At 54.0% G+C, this 17,112-nt stretch overlaps 1 protein-coding gene across 3 annotated transcripts in view; it reads right to left on the bottom strand.

Annotated features, from left to right (window-relative positions):
- Window positions 1–1,167: 1,167 nt before the first annotated feature.
- LRSAM1 (leucine rich repeat and sterile alpha motif containing 1) overlaps window positions 1,168–17,112 on the bottom strand; it is a 36,208-nt gene continuing 20,263 nt past the window's right edge. For 2 of the 3 annotated variants that reach the window (XM_033123103.1, XM_033123102.1), the window contains exons 15-25: window positions 17,002–17,072; window positions 15,934–16,033; window positions 14,158–14,245; window positions 13,639–13,713; window positions 11,973–12,053; window positions 10,306–10,401; window positions 8,227–8,325; window positions 7,314–7,445; window positions 6,210–6,291; window positions 3,189–3,334; window positions 1,168–1,996 (exon numbers count right to left, since the gene is read on the bottom strand). In XM_033123103.1, the coding sequence (XP_032978994.1) occupies window positions 1,871–1,996; window positions 3,189–3,334; window positions 6,210–6,291; window positions 7,314–7,445; window positions 8,227–8,325; window positions 10,306–10,401; window positions 11,973–12,053; window positions 13,639–13,713; window positions 14,158–14,245; window positions 15,934–16,033; window positions 17,002–17,072 (1,096 nt within the window). In that variant the 3' untranslated portion in view covers window positions 1,168–1,870. The remainder of the gene's footprint in view (window positions 1,997–3,188; window positions 3,335–6,209; window positions 6,292–7,313; window positions 7,446–8,226; window positions 8,326–10,305; window positions 10,402–11,972; window positions 12,054–13,638; window positions 13,714–14,157; window positions 14,246–15,933; window positions 16,034–17,001; window positions 17,073–17,112) is intronic. The other variant, XM_033123104.1, reaches the window with a different exon arrangement.

Below are 17,112 nucleotides of genomic sequence, written 5' to 3'. Positions count from 1 at the left end.
GCGGTGGTGCCATCATCATCACCATGCCACCCAGGAAGGTGGGAACCTTGAGTGAGGTCATGGGGCACAGGGTCACTCCCCCACCCCCAAAACTGGTGGGGATGGGTTGCCTCATCCATGGGTAAAAAACATGTCCCTCGTATGGCAGCCAGTTGCCATGGGGGACGTTGGCTTCCCTGGTACCAGCCTGTCCGTGGTGGCTTGTTGACAAGGGCTGGGTATGAAACAGCCTGGACTGTGGGGCTGGAGACCAGAGATTCCCCTGCAGTCTTGCTGTTTTCTTGGCAAGTCACTAGCTCAGCCTGAGGCTCCTTACCTATGAAAGGGAATCATCAAAGTCCTCTCTCCCAGGGCCTCGTGAGGATTCAGTGCTGTGCTCTGCAGTGTCCCTCCCACCTCAGACCTCAAGGGTGAGTGGGGAGAGGGAACCACCCAAGTTCCCCTCTCCCGAAGGGGAAGAAGAAGACATCGACGTAAGAGGCCCCAGCTCCTGCCTGAAAAGCAGGACTCACACCGCCAGAGGCTTTTGCCCACAGGATTGGTGGATGGTTCCAAACTGAGGCCCAGGGTTCTTTCTGCCAGCCCAGGGCCTGTCCCCTGCATCCAGCTGCACCTGGGTGAGCTCTCAGTGCCCCCTGGTGACCACCCATCTACGTCAGGGCCCCTGCTGACCCGTATGGAAGGATGGGAAAATCAAGTCTGGAAGGCTGGCCAGGGTCAGAGGTAGCTGGAGGCAGAGCCCAAGCGCCCTGAGCAGGCCTGCCTCTAGCCCAGAGAAAAAGCTGCCCTTGGCTCAAAACCATCTACCAGAAAAGGCACAATAAATGTGTAACTCCAGCAACAAGGTTGCGCATGGCCCCTAGAATTGTGCAATGAACGACCTGCACAATTGCACCAGTTCCAAACCCAGCACCGCCGTGTCCCAGCTGCAAGGTCCTGGGCATTGAGTCCCTCAGCCTCGGCTTGCTCGTCTGGGATGACGACAGTGGAGCACCTACAAAGCACAACCCGCTCCAGCTGCCTCTCCGTGCCCTTCTCCCTGAGCCCCCGTCTCTCTACCTGTAACGAGGGGAGGTTTAGATAACGTCACATTTGACTGAGGAGCAGCCCCCTCCCGGCTCCACCCCAGGCCCTGACCCTCCCCCTCCCCAAGCTCCATCAGGCCCCAGTGATGACGCTGAAGGAGCAGGCTGGAGGTGGGTTTATTGGTGTTCCTGATTTGGGTCTGCAAAGCTCATTGCCTGCCCTGAGCTGTCTGGGGTGAGGTGGTGCAGGTCTGGAGAGCAGAGGGGCCCAGAGTGTTGGGGAGCAGGAGCGAGGAAGGTAAGGAAGGGCCCACGTTGCTTGTGGCACAAGGCCACTGAACACATGCCAGCCCGTCCACCCAAGGCTAGCCTGTGGTGGCCTGTGGCCACTCCGCACACCAGCTCCACCTGTGGCTTCCGCTCCCCTCAGCCAGGGCCCTCCTGCACTCCCACCAGCCCACCCAGTGGGATGGCACTGTCCGTGTTCCCCTGCTGAGGATACCAAGGCTCCTGGGGAGGGGAGGGCAGAGCCATACTGGCCCGGACACTCAGTCCTGTGCTCAGATGGTGGCACAGCCGCCTCTCCATGTCCCAGACCCTGTCCTTGCGCCATGAGGGATCTGCTCTTTCTCCACAGTATTCAGGTTGTCGGTCAGGAACACTCCCTGCCCCCCGCCTGGCCCAGGCGTGCTTGGAGATCAAGGGTGGGGTGCACCCTCCGGGGCTGTGGGGAAGGGCCCAGGGCAGAGCGGGGTACCAGTCTGGCTAGAGCAGGGGGTGAGCTGGAGCCCTGGGCTGGCAGGTGGTATAGGTGGGGCCAGAGGGACCAGGCTGGCCGGCGGAGCTCAGCTGCTGCGATAGACGCGCAGGCGTTGGGTGATTTCCTGACGGCACAGCGGGCAGGTACGCAGTGGCTGGCAGCATTGCTGGCAGCAGCAGACGTGGCCGCAGTTGAGGAAGATCATGTGGGCCTGAGGAGAGAGAGTGGGAGCGTCCAGGCTCTGGCCCGTCTGGTTTCCGGGGATGCGTAACTGGGTCCCAGCCCCGGGCCCCTGGTTCTTTACCTTACAAACCGGATAGTGTGGTCATCTTAAACCACTCAAACATCACGGAAACATATGCTACAGCAAGTGAAAATCTAGTTCGGCCTTCTGTTAGCACTTTGGTATGATTTCTCCATATTTTGTTAAAAATTTATAAATACCCACAAACCCCTACCCCTTTCTAACCGGGATTATATTGTCCCATGTTTCACTACTTGCTTTCTGTCTGCCCTGTCTTGGACACGCCCGACGCCCGCTCTCGGCGTGACAGCTGTGGTGCCCTTCGTGTGGGAGGGCCACGCGTATCACATCGCAGGCCTGCTGTTGGACGTGAAGGTTGTTCCCAGCGTTTGCTTTTTATGTGCCCGCGCCCAGCCCCTCAGTCTAAAATGACTGCGGCATTCTGGGCCAGAAGCCACGGAGGTGGTTACGCTTTGCTCGGCATTTCCTCTCTGCAGGAATTGATCCCAAGGAGATCATCAAGTGCTCCCAAGTCACTTCAGGGCTGCTTGGTACAGCGCTGTTCACCACAACAGGAAGTTGGAAGCCACCTAAGGGGCCCCAAAGCAGGACTTTCGTTCAATTTGGAACCAGAGAGTCCCTCCACATCCTGGCATTCCCTGAGTCTGGTAAGATCTCGGGGTGAGCAAATGCTGTAACATGGTCGCCTTTTCTCAGTAGGATGGCACGGGAGAGGGAGGATTATAATTTTCTACACTATGTTGTTTAATTTTTACAAGTTAATTTTGCTGAAGTATTATTTAAAAAGACTGTTTTAAAATAGCCTGTTCAGAGGAAATTGTATTATTAACAACTTGGCAAATTTTCCTTAGTGTATTTGTTAAGTAGGGTAAAAACTCTCTTTTGGGAAAAAAGAAAAAAAAGGCCCAGAAAGTGATGTCGGCATTGGTCACATGTGGGTCGTGGGATCGTGGGTCATTTTTTTTTCCTGTATTGTTTTTTCTTTCTTGTATTTCCCACAATTTCTAATGAACACAGCATACTTATATAATTAGAAAAGTGTTAGGAAGACTGCATGTGCCCGGGAAGGCTCGGGATGGCCACAGGTGCGGGGCAGGCGGGTAAGGGGTGGGGTGGGAGGCTCCTGCCCCAGACATACCTCCCGTTCCAGGCACACGACACATTCTGAGGTCTGCACCTCCAGCTCTGCAGGCGGGGCCGATGGACTCGCTGACTCAGGAAGCTGTTCAGGGGCAGTAGGCTCCAGGGCCCCGAGGACCTCACCCTTGGGTGGTTTCAGCAGCTCTGTGGGGACCAGAGAGAGAGGATGAGCCAGGGTCACTCCCCATGATCTCAACCCCTAGGGATGCCTTTGGCCCTGCCTGCCCCAAGTGGACAATGAGCTGGAAGGTGGGGGGTGTCCTGACCTCAGAATCGGGGGATGGGCGGCCTTCCCATGTACCCTTATTTCTCTTGTCCGAGCCACATGCCCCATGTGTAAATCGGGCGTGCTGGGACGCTGGCAGGGACGGCTACAGTACTGGTTAAGTGGGGCCTCTTACCTCTCCCATCCCCTGGATCCTTAGCAGCCACCCTGCAAGTAGAGCTCCTCACTTTCAGAGAGGCTCAGAGAGCGGAAGCCACTTGCTCGAGGCCACAGGGCCACCTGCTGGTGAAGCTGCGGTGTGGGGAGGTCAGGCTGGACTGGGCCCCACTCTCAGCTTCTCTCCTGGGTCACCCAGAAGACAGGATGGGTGCTGCCCATCAGGAGAAGCAGAGGGGCAGGGAGATGACTGAGCAGCCCCCAAAGTTCTCCCCGAACCCCCCAGCGGGCCCACTGCTCTGCTTGGAGCCATCATTCAGCCCTGAAGCAGGACGTCAGGACTGGCCTTTACAACAGTGGCTTTCATTATCACGCAATGTGCCCTGCCAACACACCCGAGCCGTTCTCCAGCCCCACCCCCATCCTGATCATGGTTCATAGTTTTCATTTATTCTATGGTTTGAATTTTGAATTTTTATCATTGGGAAAACCCTGAAGATTGGATTTTTATTTTGTCTTATAAAAGTTTATTTGAACCAAACTGATGACAATTGCCAGGAAACAAAATCTCAATGGATTGAGAAAATGCTCTGGAGAATGGCAGTTTGGCAGCTTATTGTATACGTTAGAATCAAAGGGGAGCTGTAAGGAGGGTTACATGAAATCCATTGGAGGTAGATTAAGGGGGTAGGAGAAAGCAGAGGGAAAATCTCTGGGATTGGATAAAAAATAAAATGGAGAGACACACACTTCTTTTTCATTGGTGGGTACAGGATAGTTAATAATTAACACTTTACAGCACACAGAGATGGTATAGGGACAGCAAGATAACAATGAGGGGTTCTGTGGTCTCTGCTCTGGTGTTGGGTGTGCCCTGAAGGGTCTGGAAAGGAGATTCCTCTGATATTTCAAAGGTGTGTTATCTTAGATGGAAAAAGATAACAGACAGGCTCACTTAAGGTAAAGATTGACCTCTGTCAAGGAAGCTGGAGGTCTAGGATGTGACTACGGTTTTAGTTAGGAATTTTTATGTTCAGACCATCCGGTGTGGTTACTTTCGGTCTCTGAATTTGTAGAGACTGCCATGCAGGTCTCCCCTGAGATTGTCAGAAAAACTGAAGATGTTTAAAAGACTGTTACAACAACACTAGACACTCTTAAGGGTATCATGGTGTCCCCAAACCATCACTGTAAAGAGTCCCTTCTGTATTTAATATAACGCATATCAAGTCCTGGAGCCATACGAGAATTACTAGGAAACTGCCCGAGGATTTCCCGTGTCTTCTGGGGCTGGAGAGGAGCCATCCTGCCAAAGCCCCCTTCCGTGTGGGGTGGGCACAGCCAGGAAGAAGCCCTAAGCAGCGCAGGCATCGCACACTGGCCGCCGGGACACTTGGAGACGGGGAGGAAGAATTTGCTGATTAGCTCTGAGCAGGGAGCAGCTCTTGCTAGTGCTGGGGATGGTGGGAGATGGGTGAGAGGCAGCCCTTCTGGATACTGAAGGGGCTCGGAATGAAAAGACACCTGTGACTCCTGCTCGAGGGAGTTTTGCCGGTTAAGGATAGGGCGACCCCAGTTCCTGGTGCCAGACTCTTCCTGACCTCCACTCTGAGAGTGACAGGGGATGGTGCTGGGGGACATCTAAAAGGTGTTTGTTTTGCACATTACTTGATATTAAAGCTGGAAGTTTAATGGCGGGTTCCTAGATAGAGTCAATGTCCCTGGAGTAAAAATGACTGGAAAGTTGGAGACTGCAGACATCACGGAGGCCAGAAGGCCTCCTCCTGTTGGGCAGCCTGAACTCCTATGTCACCCCTGCAGTCTGGTCTGGCACCTCCACCTTCAGCCTCTGATTCAAACAGACAGACCCTGAGACGGGCCGTACTATGGGCTCGCCTAGCCCAGCAGCCCACGCCTGCCCTCTCCTTCTTCCTGTTCTAGGTCCCAGGCTCCCTTTCCCTTGTCAGGGGGCGGTGGGCAGCAAGGCCCAGTGGTACAGCCATTCACCCGCTGTGTGATGTTACAGGAAACATGTTAACCTCTCTCTGCCTCAGTTTCCTCACCATTCAAATGAGGATGAAAACAGTGCCTACCTCCTGGGGTTAAAACAAAGGCGACAGTACATGGCATATGTGAAATGGTCAGCAAATGCCTGGCACCTGGATTATGCTCGGTGCACAGATGCCTGCCCGTGTGTCAGCCGTAGCACCAGCCTTCTCCTGGCCTCCTGCTTTTCTGATCTGCCTTTATCCGTCACACCCCATCACAAACATCCTTCTGCGTCCAAACCACAGGCCTGCCCCAGGCACAGCATTAGGCACTGGCTACGGCTGGTTTCTCCTGTGACCGCAAGGATCCTGGGTGTGGTCCCTGATGTCTGCAGGGCCGGCTTAGGAAAGGTATGGGACAGGGAGCCAGGAGGGCCCCTCACTGCCACAAGGAAACTGCTTTTCTCCATTTCTGTGGCCTGTTTTTCTCATTGGTGAATCCTGTTCCTTTAAGAGGGAAGCTTAAGGACTGGCAGGGGCTAGAACTGGCCCTTAGGACGAGACTGGAAATGCACACAGGTGACCGCCTCCAACCACAGCCCACACCTAAGGTCGGACCTCTGCTCAGCGGAGGCCCTGGGGTCAGTACCTGGCTGGACCCTGGCCGCGTCCAGAAGCTCCTGGACTCTCCGCAGTATCTCGTGCTGCAGGCCAGCTTCTGAGACACCCACCTGCATCAGTGCAAAGAAAAACAGGTTGTGGCCTGGGCTGGGCGGGAGCCCGCGACACAGCACAGAGCCACCCGGACCACCTCATTCCTGGCTTCTGGTGCCTTCGGCTGGAAATGTGGAGGCCGTCAGTCTGGTCGAGGGTGAAACAGGCCAAAAGGAAGCCAACACTAGTAACAGCTACGGATTAACAAGTGCCTCTGCCGTGCCGACAGCTTCGCCTGCATGACCTCGTGTCACCCCCAGGACGACCAGTAAGCCAGGACCCTTTGTCCCCCTTCACATGCTTGAAGCTGAGCTGCAGCGAAGTGGCAGTGCCAGAATCACAAAGGCCGTCAGCCTCCAGAACACAGGTTCTTGAACTCGGGTGACATGGCCCCCGGGTAGCTCTTCTGCATAGGGACAGGCGGCCCGCAGAGGGTGAACAGCATGGACTCTGGCACTGGACCGCCCGGCGTGCGTCCCGGCTCTGCTGTGTGACCTCAGGCTGATCACTACCTTAGCGTGTGTCTCAGTTTCCTCATCTGAAAAAGGACGCCACCTGCCTGTTGGGGTGGTTGGGAAGACTCGATGAGTTGGTATGCGAGAAGAGCTTAGAAGAGCCCCTGACACTCGCAAGTGCTAGGCACGTTAGCTATCACCGTCACTCGTCTCTTCTGCAGAGTAAATGCGTCAGTGCGATGTGCCCAGAACGTAAGCAGGCTCAGGCAGAGCTGCCAGCACGACGTCTGTAAAACGGTTGGGGGGCGGGGTCGGGGCCGCACCAGGTGATCTCCGAGGCCCTGCCTTGGCCCTGAGCAGGTGGGAAGTTTGAGGTCAGCGGGACCCATGTCCCGGGCTTTCCTTAGCCAGACGGCATGCGGGCCCCTCAGCTGGTTGGGGGCAGATGGGTTAAGCGTTCTGGCCGTCTGCAAGCAAGGGGACCCGGCACATTTGATAACGTAAGAAGAGCAAGGTGACGCCTTGGCCAGGTTGGGCCAGTGGCCTGCGCTCCTCCCTAACCTCCCCGACAGGCTGCTGCCCACCTTGGCCAGGTCCCTGGGGCTCATCCGGCTGAGCATGTCCAGAGAGATGCGGTGATGGGCAAAGACGGGCAGGTAGTGCTCGGCTGACAGCTCCACCAGCAGGGCCGCCAGCTGGCGCTCCATGCCTTCTTCCTGCATGGCAGACCCATGAGAAAAGCCGAGAAAAACAAGAAGCCATTATGTACAACAGCACAAGAAGGGTCTGAATGTGTATCACATGATACGTAAAATGTATTCGTGGAATTTTTCCTACAAAAATGCATATGTAAGCACATAGAGATAAATGCACAAGGAAGTTCACTGCCGCTCTATGTGTAAACTTGAAAATTGTAAGCAACTGAAGTACCCATCAAGAGGGGACTGTTTACATAAATGAGGGTTCATCCATATACCACATACTATGCAGCTAGCTATCTGGAAACAGTGAGATCTGTATGTATGAGCACGGACGACTGCCCATCACTATTGTTAAGAGAAAAAGGAAGTTGTCAAAATAGCATGTATAGAAAGACTCCATTTTTATCTGAAATTAAAATAAAAAAGTGTGTGGGGGAGAGGCCGGGAGAGAGGGAGAGGACCACGTCTGTCCTGTCCACAGCAGGGACTCGCAGACAGGGCTGTTGCCCACCTGAGCTGGCGTGCACAGCAGGCCCTGCCCCGCTGTGGGCTCACGAGTCTCTGCTCCACACGGCAGTGACCAGCGGCTGTCTCCCCCTCACTAGAATGAACGCTCCCTCTGTCTAATTTCTGTCCCCTCCCGAGGCCTAGCTCAGGACTTGGCACACTAACCACCAGAAATATGCACAAAATGAAACTGGAAAGATCAAGCAGCCGGGCATTGCTGGGGCTTGGGAGGGCCCTAGGCATGGAGCCTTCTTGGCTCCTGGTGGGGGCAGGTGCCACCTGTCCTCACCTGCAGCTTCAGGGACAAGGGTTTCTGGTTCAAAAGCCGTTGATATTGAATCAGCCAGTAATTTTCCTGCTTGGTCTCGCTTTTGGCTTCTAACTCCGTCTGTCAAGAACAAAGCAGACACTGTTAATTATGTCAGTAAATAAAAACAATGACAGTGACAACTGTGGACTAAGCCCCTCTGAACATGTGGTTGGAGCTTGGTATTGTACAAACAACTTGTACGACTATCGTAGCGTTTAAACTACCGAAACGGGAAAGGCAGGAAGCATCCCCATAGGCAAATTACTGCTGAGAATGAGCTCGGGCACCGCACACCTGGTGGGGAGCCTGAACCTGGGCTGCTGACACCTGGCCCCTCGCTCTCTGCATCACTAGTCTGCGAAGGGCAGCTTCTCATCGTTTTGTGGGAAGCGCAAAGCACTAAGCCGGCACCTCCTTCTCCCACAAAGCTCAGGCGTGTCTTCTGGGTGCCAGGCATGGACAGACACAGGATTCCCAGAACACCTGCAGCTTCTGAGTGGCCTTCACTGTTCTGACAAATCCAGAAAAGTATAAACATGCTATTGAAACAGATTCCTTTGTTCCATCATTCAACAAAGACTCCTCGAGTGCTGTCCTGGGCCAGGCACTGTTCTAGAGGCTGGGACGGAGCAGTGAACAAATGATACCAACAGCATCAGCAGCTCACACTTTGAGTGCTACGTGCCAGACTGTGCTGTGTGCTGAGAGGTGCATTTAACTTAATTCTCACAACCTGTGAAGTAGGTCCTGCTTCACAGGTGAAGAAACTAGGCTCAGCATGGTTAGTAGCCTGCCCAAGGTCAAAGAGCTGCCTCGTGCCAAGGCCAGGATGCAGACCCGGGTCCGTCTTGCTCCGGAGCCTGTGCTCTCAACAGCCGAGCCGGCCCACCCAGGACTGAAGCCTCACGCTGGGGTCGTGGGGAGTGTGTGGAAACACAGGCATTTCCCTAGTCCACTTGGACCTGACTGCCCTTTGGTGGTCCCTCCTGGACCTTGTCAAGCCGGCTGCCGTCTCGGGCCCCGGCTCTCCCCAGGCTGTGGACACAACTCTCTCCGGGAACCTACGATCCTGACGTAAGTCATGTTATGTTGAGGTGGTGCTGTCCCCTAGGCAGCGAGTCCCCCGAGGCCCTCCCGGCAGGAGCTCAGGGCCACAGCATATGGCTGCTCCTGCACAACGCCAAGGGCACGGTTCCCACATCATTACACTTCACAGGCCATGGCAGCGAGGCACTGTGAGGAACGGGCAGCTTGTGATTAGCGCAAACATGCCACTGGGCTGGTGCGGGGCTCGGAAGGAAGCTGATCTCACTTTTCTCTGTTGCCCGCACAGGGCCTGGCCCACGGCGGAGCTCAGAGGACGTTTGGAGCGGTAAAGATGGCACGCGAGCCACTCGGTCCCCCCAGCCCCAGCTGGTGGGCGGGGCCTCCATCCTCACCACTCAGGTGCACTTGGGTTCTGGAGGACACGACCCAACCTACTACCCCTGACCGGGGCTCTGCCACCCCAATGATGTGCCAGGGCCAAACCCATCTGGGACAGGGGATACTCAGGCAACTCCTGTCAAAGGCCTATTAAACAGCCTGCCCTGGACACAGCATTTGTCCTGAGTAAATGCTCAGCTGTCCTTAAATACTTAGCTACAAAGATGGTCAGAGATCACTGCTTATCAAAGTAAAGAACCGGAAGTAGTCCAAATGTTCCACAATAGACTACATGATGACCCATCCAAATGCAGCCATGAAAAGCTCACAGTGGAATATTTTAGTGACACGAAAAGGATAGATGAAGACGCGCTGGTTATCCAGGGGCACACACCGTTGTATGCTTAAAGAATATACATGCACTGCTATCAATATGCACCACCGTGTTTGGAAAATATACATCAAAACGTCAGCAGTAGACAACTCTTGGAAGTGAGCTTCTTTTCCTTTGTGTTTTCCATTTTGCCTTTGATGAACAGCTATGACTTGAATAACGAAAGTGTTTCTAAGAATGGCAAGTGTGTTGGGGGAGAGCCAAGCCCAGCGCGATGCTGACGCAGAAGCCCAACGCACCAGGATTTCCCGCAGCTCTTCCTCTCGTTGCGTCTTCTCTTTGAGCAGCTGCTGGAGCAGGGAGCTGAGGGCCCAGCGCTGCTCTGAGATCATCTCCTGTAACACAAGACCACACCCAGTGCTGCGGAAGCTCGGCACCCGGCACCCTTGGCACCAGAAGTCCCGCAGCTCTGTGACAGGATCCCTTCACTCAGCTCTCAGCCGGGGACCCATGGAGGGCTGACTCAATTCAAGGCTCTGCCCACAGTCTCAGCTGAGAGTTGGAGGGACAGAGCCGAGGGGCCCCTCTGTCGGGCATCCCCTCCTCACTCCCTCCTAAGCCTGCCTCCACTTTCCCCATATGGCTGAGGCCAAGCCTGGGATCTAGTGACTGATGTTGGTGGAGTGGTATGAAACAGCAAACAGGAAATGACAAGCCATGGGTATCTGACTTCGTACTGACTACAGACCATGTGGGGGACGCACGTGGCAGGGAGGGCTGGTGTGTCATCCCACACCAGTTGGGAAGGCTCTGCACAGATGGAGGCACATGCAAATCGGAATGGAGCCCTTGTTTGTATCCACGTTCCATCTCTTACTCTGGAAACCCCATGGAGGCCCCGGAAATGGGAGCCCCACAAGCTCTAACAGGCAGGAGACAGGGCACCCGCCAAGCACAGTGGTTACACCTGCTCTGAGAGCTGTCCCAACCCCTCGTCTCTGAACACCATTTCCAGGCTCACACAGGGCTTTCTGTTTGCCAGCTCACTCCTCTCTGCAGGCCCTGGCACAGGCTGGGTCTGGAAGATTAGTTCCATTTTATGGATGGGAGAGATAGAGGCCCAGGGAGGGGAAGTGACCTGCTTGAGGTCACACAGCACATCTGAGGTAGACCTCAGACCAGGACTGCAGACCCCAGCATTCTTTCACTGCATTGAGAAGCCCATGAGACAACTTAAGACTGCTCCACGAGGACAGACATAAGTACAGTGACAGACAGAAGGCTCTGCTCAAAAGCCTGGTATGGGGCACATGTCCTCACACACCATTGATCTAGCCCCTCTGTGTACAACAGGGAAACTGAGGCACAGAGAAGGGAAAGGACCACTGTTTTCCCCTACCCGCCCAGGTCACATAGCAATCTGGGCCAGAACCCAGGTCCCAGGCTTGCAGTGTAGACGCTGTCTGTTAGTCCCTGCTCCCTGCGCCTCTGGGAGCAGGACACCCAGGCTGGCCTTCACAGAAAGGCTGCCTGCGAGGAGTGACACAGCAACGGCTGGGCCCACTCCTCCAGACATTCTCGGACACCAAGAAAGCTCCTTCCCCAGAGGATGTCAGCCCATGAGTTAAACCAGCGGCCCAGAAGCATGGCTTAAAGAGACAGGGAGCTCCGCAGCAATCCCACTCAAAAACAAAGAAAATGTGGAGATGGAGATGTCGCCTGGGTGAACCTTGGCAATGAAACCCTCCTTCCTCTGACCCTCCTGCCTGGCAATAGGCTGACCCAACAACCCCTAACCTTGGCCTGTGCTCCCACCAGCCGTCTGGGACTGGGGCACCCTCCAGCATCACAGCCACAGAGGAGACCTGCCCTGTCTGCTGGAGAGCAGCTGCCGAGAGAGGCCGGGGGAGCAAGGGATTTCATCAGGGGCGGGGGAGGGACGGGCGGAGCGGGGAGCCCTACATACCTGTAGTGCCTCTGTGTCCAGGGATTTCCTCTTTAACTCCAGCTGTGTCAGCTGCAATAACTCAGTTTCTATTAACTTAATCTAAACAGAAGACGAGACGGTTTTTTTATTCACGTTAATCACTTTCAGTTCTGTGCTGCAGCTCTCTGATGGCCAGTGGGGTCTAAGAATCCTTTCTGGGGGGCTCTGGAATGAAGGGACCTGTGTGCCTTGGGAACCTCGTCCGCGGGGTTTCAGAGGAATTAGTTATTTCATGGCCCTGAGTGCTGTGGGGGGCGGACACGCTTGTGCTGGTCGGTACAGTAATCAGGAGCCAAGCACCGGGCCTGTCCCGGAGTGGGTGCAGTGAAAGTTTGTGGAACCACGAAGGGCTTTCCTTCAAGGCTCAGGCCAGAGTGAAGGCCAGACACGACTGCTCCCGAGCCTCTCACTGGTCCAATTCTCTTGCTTCCTCTAAACAGCTGTCACAGAGGAGAGCAGAGGGCAATGGAAGTGACTGAATAAAAATAACAGTCGTAGCAGGAGCTGATATGTATGGAGGGTTCTGGGTGCCAAGCCTATGCTGGGCACTTCAGATGCATCAATTACCCTCTGGCTGTTAGGAGGTATTATTGCTTCCATTTTACAGACAAGGAACCGGAGGCTCAGAGAGGTTAAGTAACTTGCCCAGGGACACAGAGCAGGTGAGTGAGCCCTTTCTCTGGGACGTCCCTGCTTGGAGTCTGAATGGGAACAGCTGGCCTGGTGGGTTAGAAGCACCCACAGTGAGAATGTCTAGCGGCCACTGCACACCCTCAGGATGTGCCTGGGAGCTTTTAGTCTTGGGAGTCAGACCCCACAGCTGGCCTCTACCCTGTGCTTATGACACTATGACCCTTGTCCCTAAATTCCTATGTCCCCACCATCCCCTGGTCAGAGGAACGAGCTTCATGTGCGGCAATGTGGGGTTGAAATTAAAGAGGGAAATAAAAAGGTAAGTTGGTTTTGGCCAAAAAAGAAAAGAATAAAAAGAAAAAAAAAAAACATGCAAAATGTGCTGAATACGGTGTGATGAGCGTCCCACAGCCTGAAAGCTCGCTTCCACTCCAGCCTCCCGCACTGCTCCTCACCTGCGGGAAGCCCAGCGAGCCAGACACACCCCCCTCCACGGAGGCAGCCAGGAGGCCACAGCAGTGGGGCTTGGCCACTGCCGGCCTGCCGGTCAGCCGCAGGGCCTGGGCGAGAGCCCACAACCCTCCTCCAGGCCCAGATCACCCTCAGCTGGCATCAGGTGGCAAATCCAATCTGTCCCAGTTCCCCAGGATGAGCTGATGGGGACGTTGGCATATGAGCCCCCAGAGAGGGAGTCGTACTTGGGGCATGGTCAGCACAGAGGCTGCTCCAGCAATCAAGGCCAAGAGCTAGTGCTGTCCTTTCCCTCAGCCTGGGGCAGCGTGAGGAATGGTGAGACCAGGTCACACCTGCCAGGCACTTACAGTGAGTGCGGCCTTGAGGCACCCCAACAGCCCGTGACCTAGGTTCTGGGAGGACAGGGGAGGCCTCCTGCTCAGCTGGCACAGGAAGGGGCCAGGCTACAAGCTTAACTGCCGCCTGTCCAGCCACCTCTGCATGTCTCTGAAAGCTGACAGGGCAGGTGTAGGTGGGGGGCCACGACCCCCATACTTACCTGGTTCCTGATCTGCCGGTGCATCAGGTCTTTCTTCACCTGGAGAGCCTCAAATGCAGCCTTCTGGATGGTGCTCTGCAACAGAGATCATGGCCTGCTCAGCAGGGCCGGGCGGCCTTGCCTTCCCAGTGGGCCACCCACGGCCAGGACCGCAGGAGAGCGGACAGGTGCAGCGGGCTTGGAAGTGAGAAGTGCGAGGTGCTGCAGCCCTCTCATGTGGGCCCCTCCACCGAGGTGTGATCCCCTCTGTCCTTTTCAGTCCCTCACAGCATGAGGAGTGGGCCCACCAAGGAAGGGAGTGCTTCTTGAGATTTCAGTGACCAGAAAGATCACCACCCAGAGGCCTCTTTCTGCTCCTCCCTTCCTGATGGTTTATACTAAACGCACGAGGCATCCTGGGTTTTACCCTCTACCTAGGACAGGGCTCCGTGGAGAGTTCTAACGTGCTGCCCTGGCCTCTCTGCACCCGTCCTGTACCCTTCCTGCACCCCTGCCCTCACGCCCTGGGCAAGGGCTCACCTCCTGCAGGATCTGGCTGATGGCTTTGTTCTGATCCATCTGCTGCCACGACAGAATCTGCTGGAACCGTTCATCCATTTCGGCCATGCTGCCAGAAAGAGAGCAAATTCATTCACTCTCTCAACATTTTCTGAGCACCTACTATGTGCCAGGCACTTGGGAGGAGATCAAGATAAACCATTTATTCATTCAACAATACTTATGGAGCACCTGCTGGGGACCATGTCGCAGGCTGGGTGCAGACATGGAATTTGTCTGAATCCCATGGCCCTGAAAGGAAGGTGACAGAGTCTGTCTCGGAAGCTGGGACAGATAATCTCTGGGTCCTCTCATCCACCCTTCCACGGGAACGTGGCCTCCTAGGTAAGCCACTCAGGCCTTGAGAAAGCTGCCCTTCCTGGGCGCTAATGTCTGCACTCCCCACCACGCATCTCTCGCCTGGGCAGTGGATCTGCTCTCGTGCCCTAGAACAAGTCTAGTGCTTTTGGCACAAAAATCCAAACCCTGCAAGCTCACGTATGTCCATACTTTGGTACAATCTTGGTTTGGAGTTTGCTTATTTCAAAATAATAGCTGTTATTTACTGGACCCTTATGTGCAGATGTTATGCTCATGAAACCCTCCAGCAACTCTAGGGGTGGCTTCTGTGACTTATCCCCATATTTCTGACAAAAAATTGAGGCTCGTCACTCGGCCAAGACTTCAGAGTTACTCAGAGGCGTGCCTGTGCTTCTGAGCACAACGTCACACTCCAGGAAAGGAGGGAGGAAGCCCCGCACCTGAGGACACAGGGGAGGCTGGCAGCTGTGTCACCTGGATGGGAGGAGAGACACGGCAGCCAGGGCTGCTGACCGTCCCCATCTGGGGCTTCTCAGCATCGACTGGGCTTTGTCACCTGGCTCTGCCGGACACCGGTGGCTCCTCCTTCAACAGCAGAGCCCAGTGCTGTGGTGAACTCGGAGAGCCAGACTCAGAGTGGCCATCAGCATGAAGGCAACCCTGCCACCGTCCCCTCCAGTGCACCCTGCCCCCGACCTGTGCGGCCCCTTGGAGATGACGAGTGCAACATGGTCACGGGCATAGCCCCACTCTGCCTGGGCTCGAATCCTGGCTCCCCCATTTGCTAGTTTTATTCCTTTAGGTGTGTCACATAGTCTCTCTGAGCCTGAGTTGTGATTGTAAAATGGGGCTGATAACAAATGGTCCCTCAGAGGTTCAAAACGCTAATGGACATCACTGAATCGAGTGCCTGGCACACGGGAAACGCATGAGAAGAGGAAGTGATTACAAGCATCCCTCGGAGATACTGCGGGTTCAGCCCAGGCCACCGCAACAGAGCAAACACGGCAAGAAAGCGAGTCACACGAATTGTTCTGGTTTCCCAGTGCATATAGGCTACGTTTACACTACAGTATCGTCCAAGAGTGCAGTAGCATTATGTCTAAAAAACGTATATACCTGAATGAAAAATACTTTATTGCTAAAAAGTGCTAACCACTTGAGCCTGTTGGAAAAATGGTGCCAATAAACTTGCTTGAGGCCTGGTTACAAACATGTAATTTGTAAAAAAAATACTATCTGCGAAGTACAATAAAACGAGGTATTGTCACTTTATCATGGCCCTACACAGAATCACAGCTAGAAAAGTCATGAAGACCAGTTACCACTTGCCCCTGACAACATGGCTGAGGCTGGGGTGGCCTGGGGCAGGGGATTCCCTCGGCCCCGAGCCGGCTCCCCCAACTCCCTTCCTCAGGAAGCCTCTCCTTACCTTACCTGGAACAAGCCTGCTGGACCAAGTTCTGCCTCTGAGACTCATAGGCCATCTGGATTAACTGGTTCTTATAGCTCTCGGTCAGCATCTGCTGCATGGCGGCTGAGGAAACATGGGAACGGGGGCTGAGACAGGGGCCACTCCTGGGGTGGCCTCGTAGGTTTCACCTCGTTACCCACCTGATAGTCACTCTTAAAAGAAATGTTTTTAACTGTAGAAGTAACTTAAACGTGAAAGGTTGACTAATTGTACAACACTGAAGAGCACACACAGCATCTTCTATACTCTCGTCACCAGAGATGTTATTACATTTTGATATATATTCTTCCAGTCAAATGTTAATGCATGTTTATGGATTTTAAAAAATTAAAATAAAAAAACTGAAAGAGAATTGAACAGATATGTGTGCACCCATGTTCACAGCAGCAATAGTGAAAGAACCAAGAGGTGGAAACAACTCAAGTGCCCACTGATGGATGAATGGGTAAACAAAGTGAGGTCTATACATACAAGGGAATATTATGCAGCCTTCAAAAGTAAGGAAATTCAGAGATAAGCTACAGTATGAACGGACCTTGAGGACATTATGCTAAGTGAAAGAAGCCAGTCACAAAAAGACAAATATCATATGATTCCATTTTTATGGGGTCCCTAGAGTAGCCAAATTCAGAGACAGAAAGAATGGTGGTTGCCAGGGGCTGGGGGCGGGGGAATTGATGAGCTGTTGTTCAGTGGGTTTAGAGCTTCGGTTTTACAAGATGAAAAGAGTTCTGGAGATGAAGTTCTGGTGATGGTTGTACAACAATGTAAATGTACTTAATGCCACAGAACTATGCAATTAAACGTGGTTAAAATGGTAAATTTTGCGTTATCTATATTTTACCACACACACAAAAAGATGTTATCCTACTAAACACATCACTTCTAACTTTTCATAAATACGTCCCCTCCCAAGGGGTCACCCTCAGCACTGTCTGTAGGTGACTGCAGACAGGGCTGTCTACCCCTGCCTCTCCAGTCAGCCAAGCTCCCTTCCCACCATCCCCGCCTCTCCCCACCCTGAGACTCACAGGCAATCTCTCGTCTCCGCAGGTTCTCTGTCTCTTCCTGGGTTATGGACATCAACTGTTCCATTCTTATTCTAGAAAAACAATCCATCCATTTATTGAGCAAATGTTACA

Source organism: Rhinolophus ferrumequinum, chromosome 12 (genome assembly GCF_004115265.2).
Source record: "Rhinolophus ferrumequinum isolate MPI-CBG mRhiFer1 chromosome 12, mRhiFer1_v1.p, whole genome shotgun sequence".
NCBI classification, from domain to species: Eukaryota; Metazoa; Chordata; class Mammalia; order Chiroptera; family Rhinolophidae; genus Rhinolophus; species Rhinolophus ferrumequinum.
Note: the sequence above shows the minus strand (reverse complement) of the source record. Positions and strands in the feature narration are given on the sequence as shown.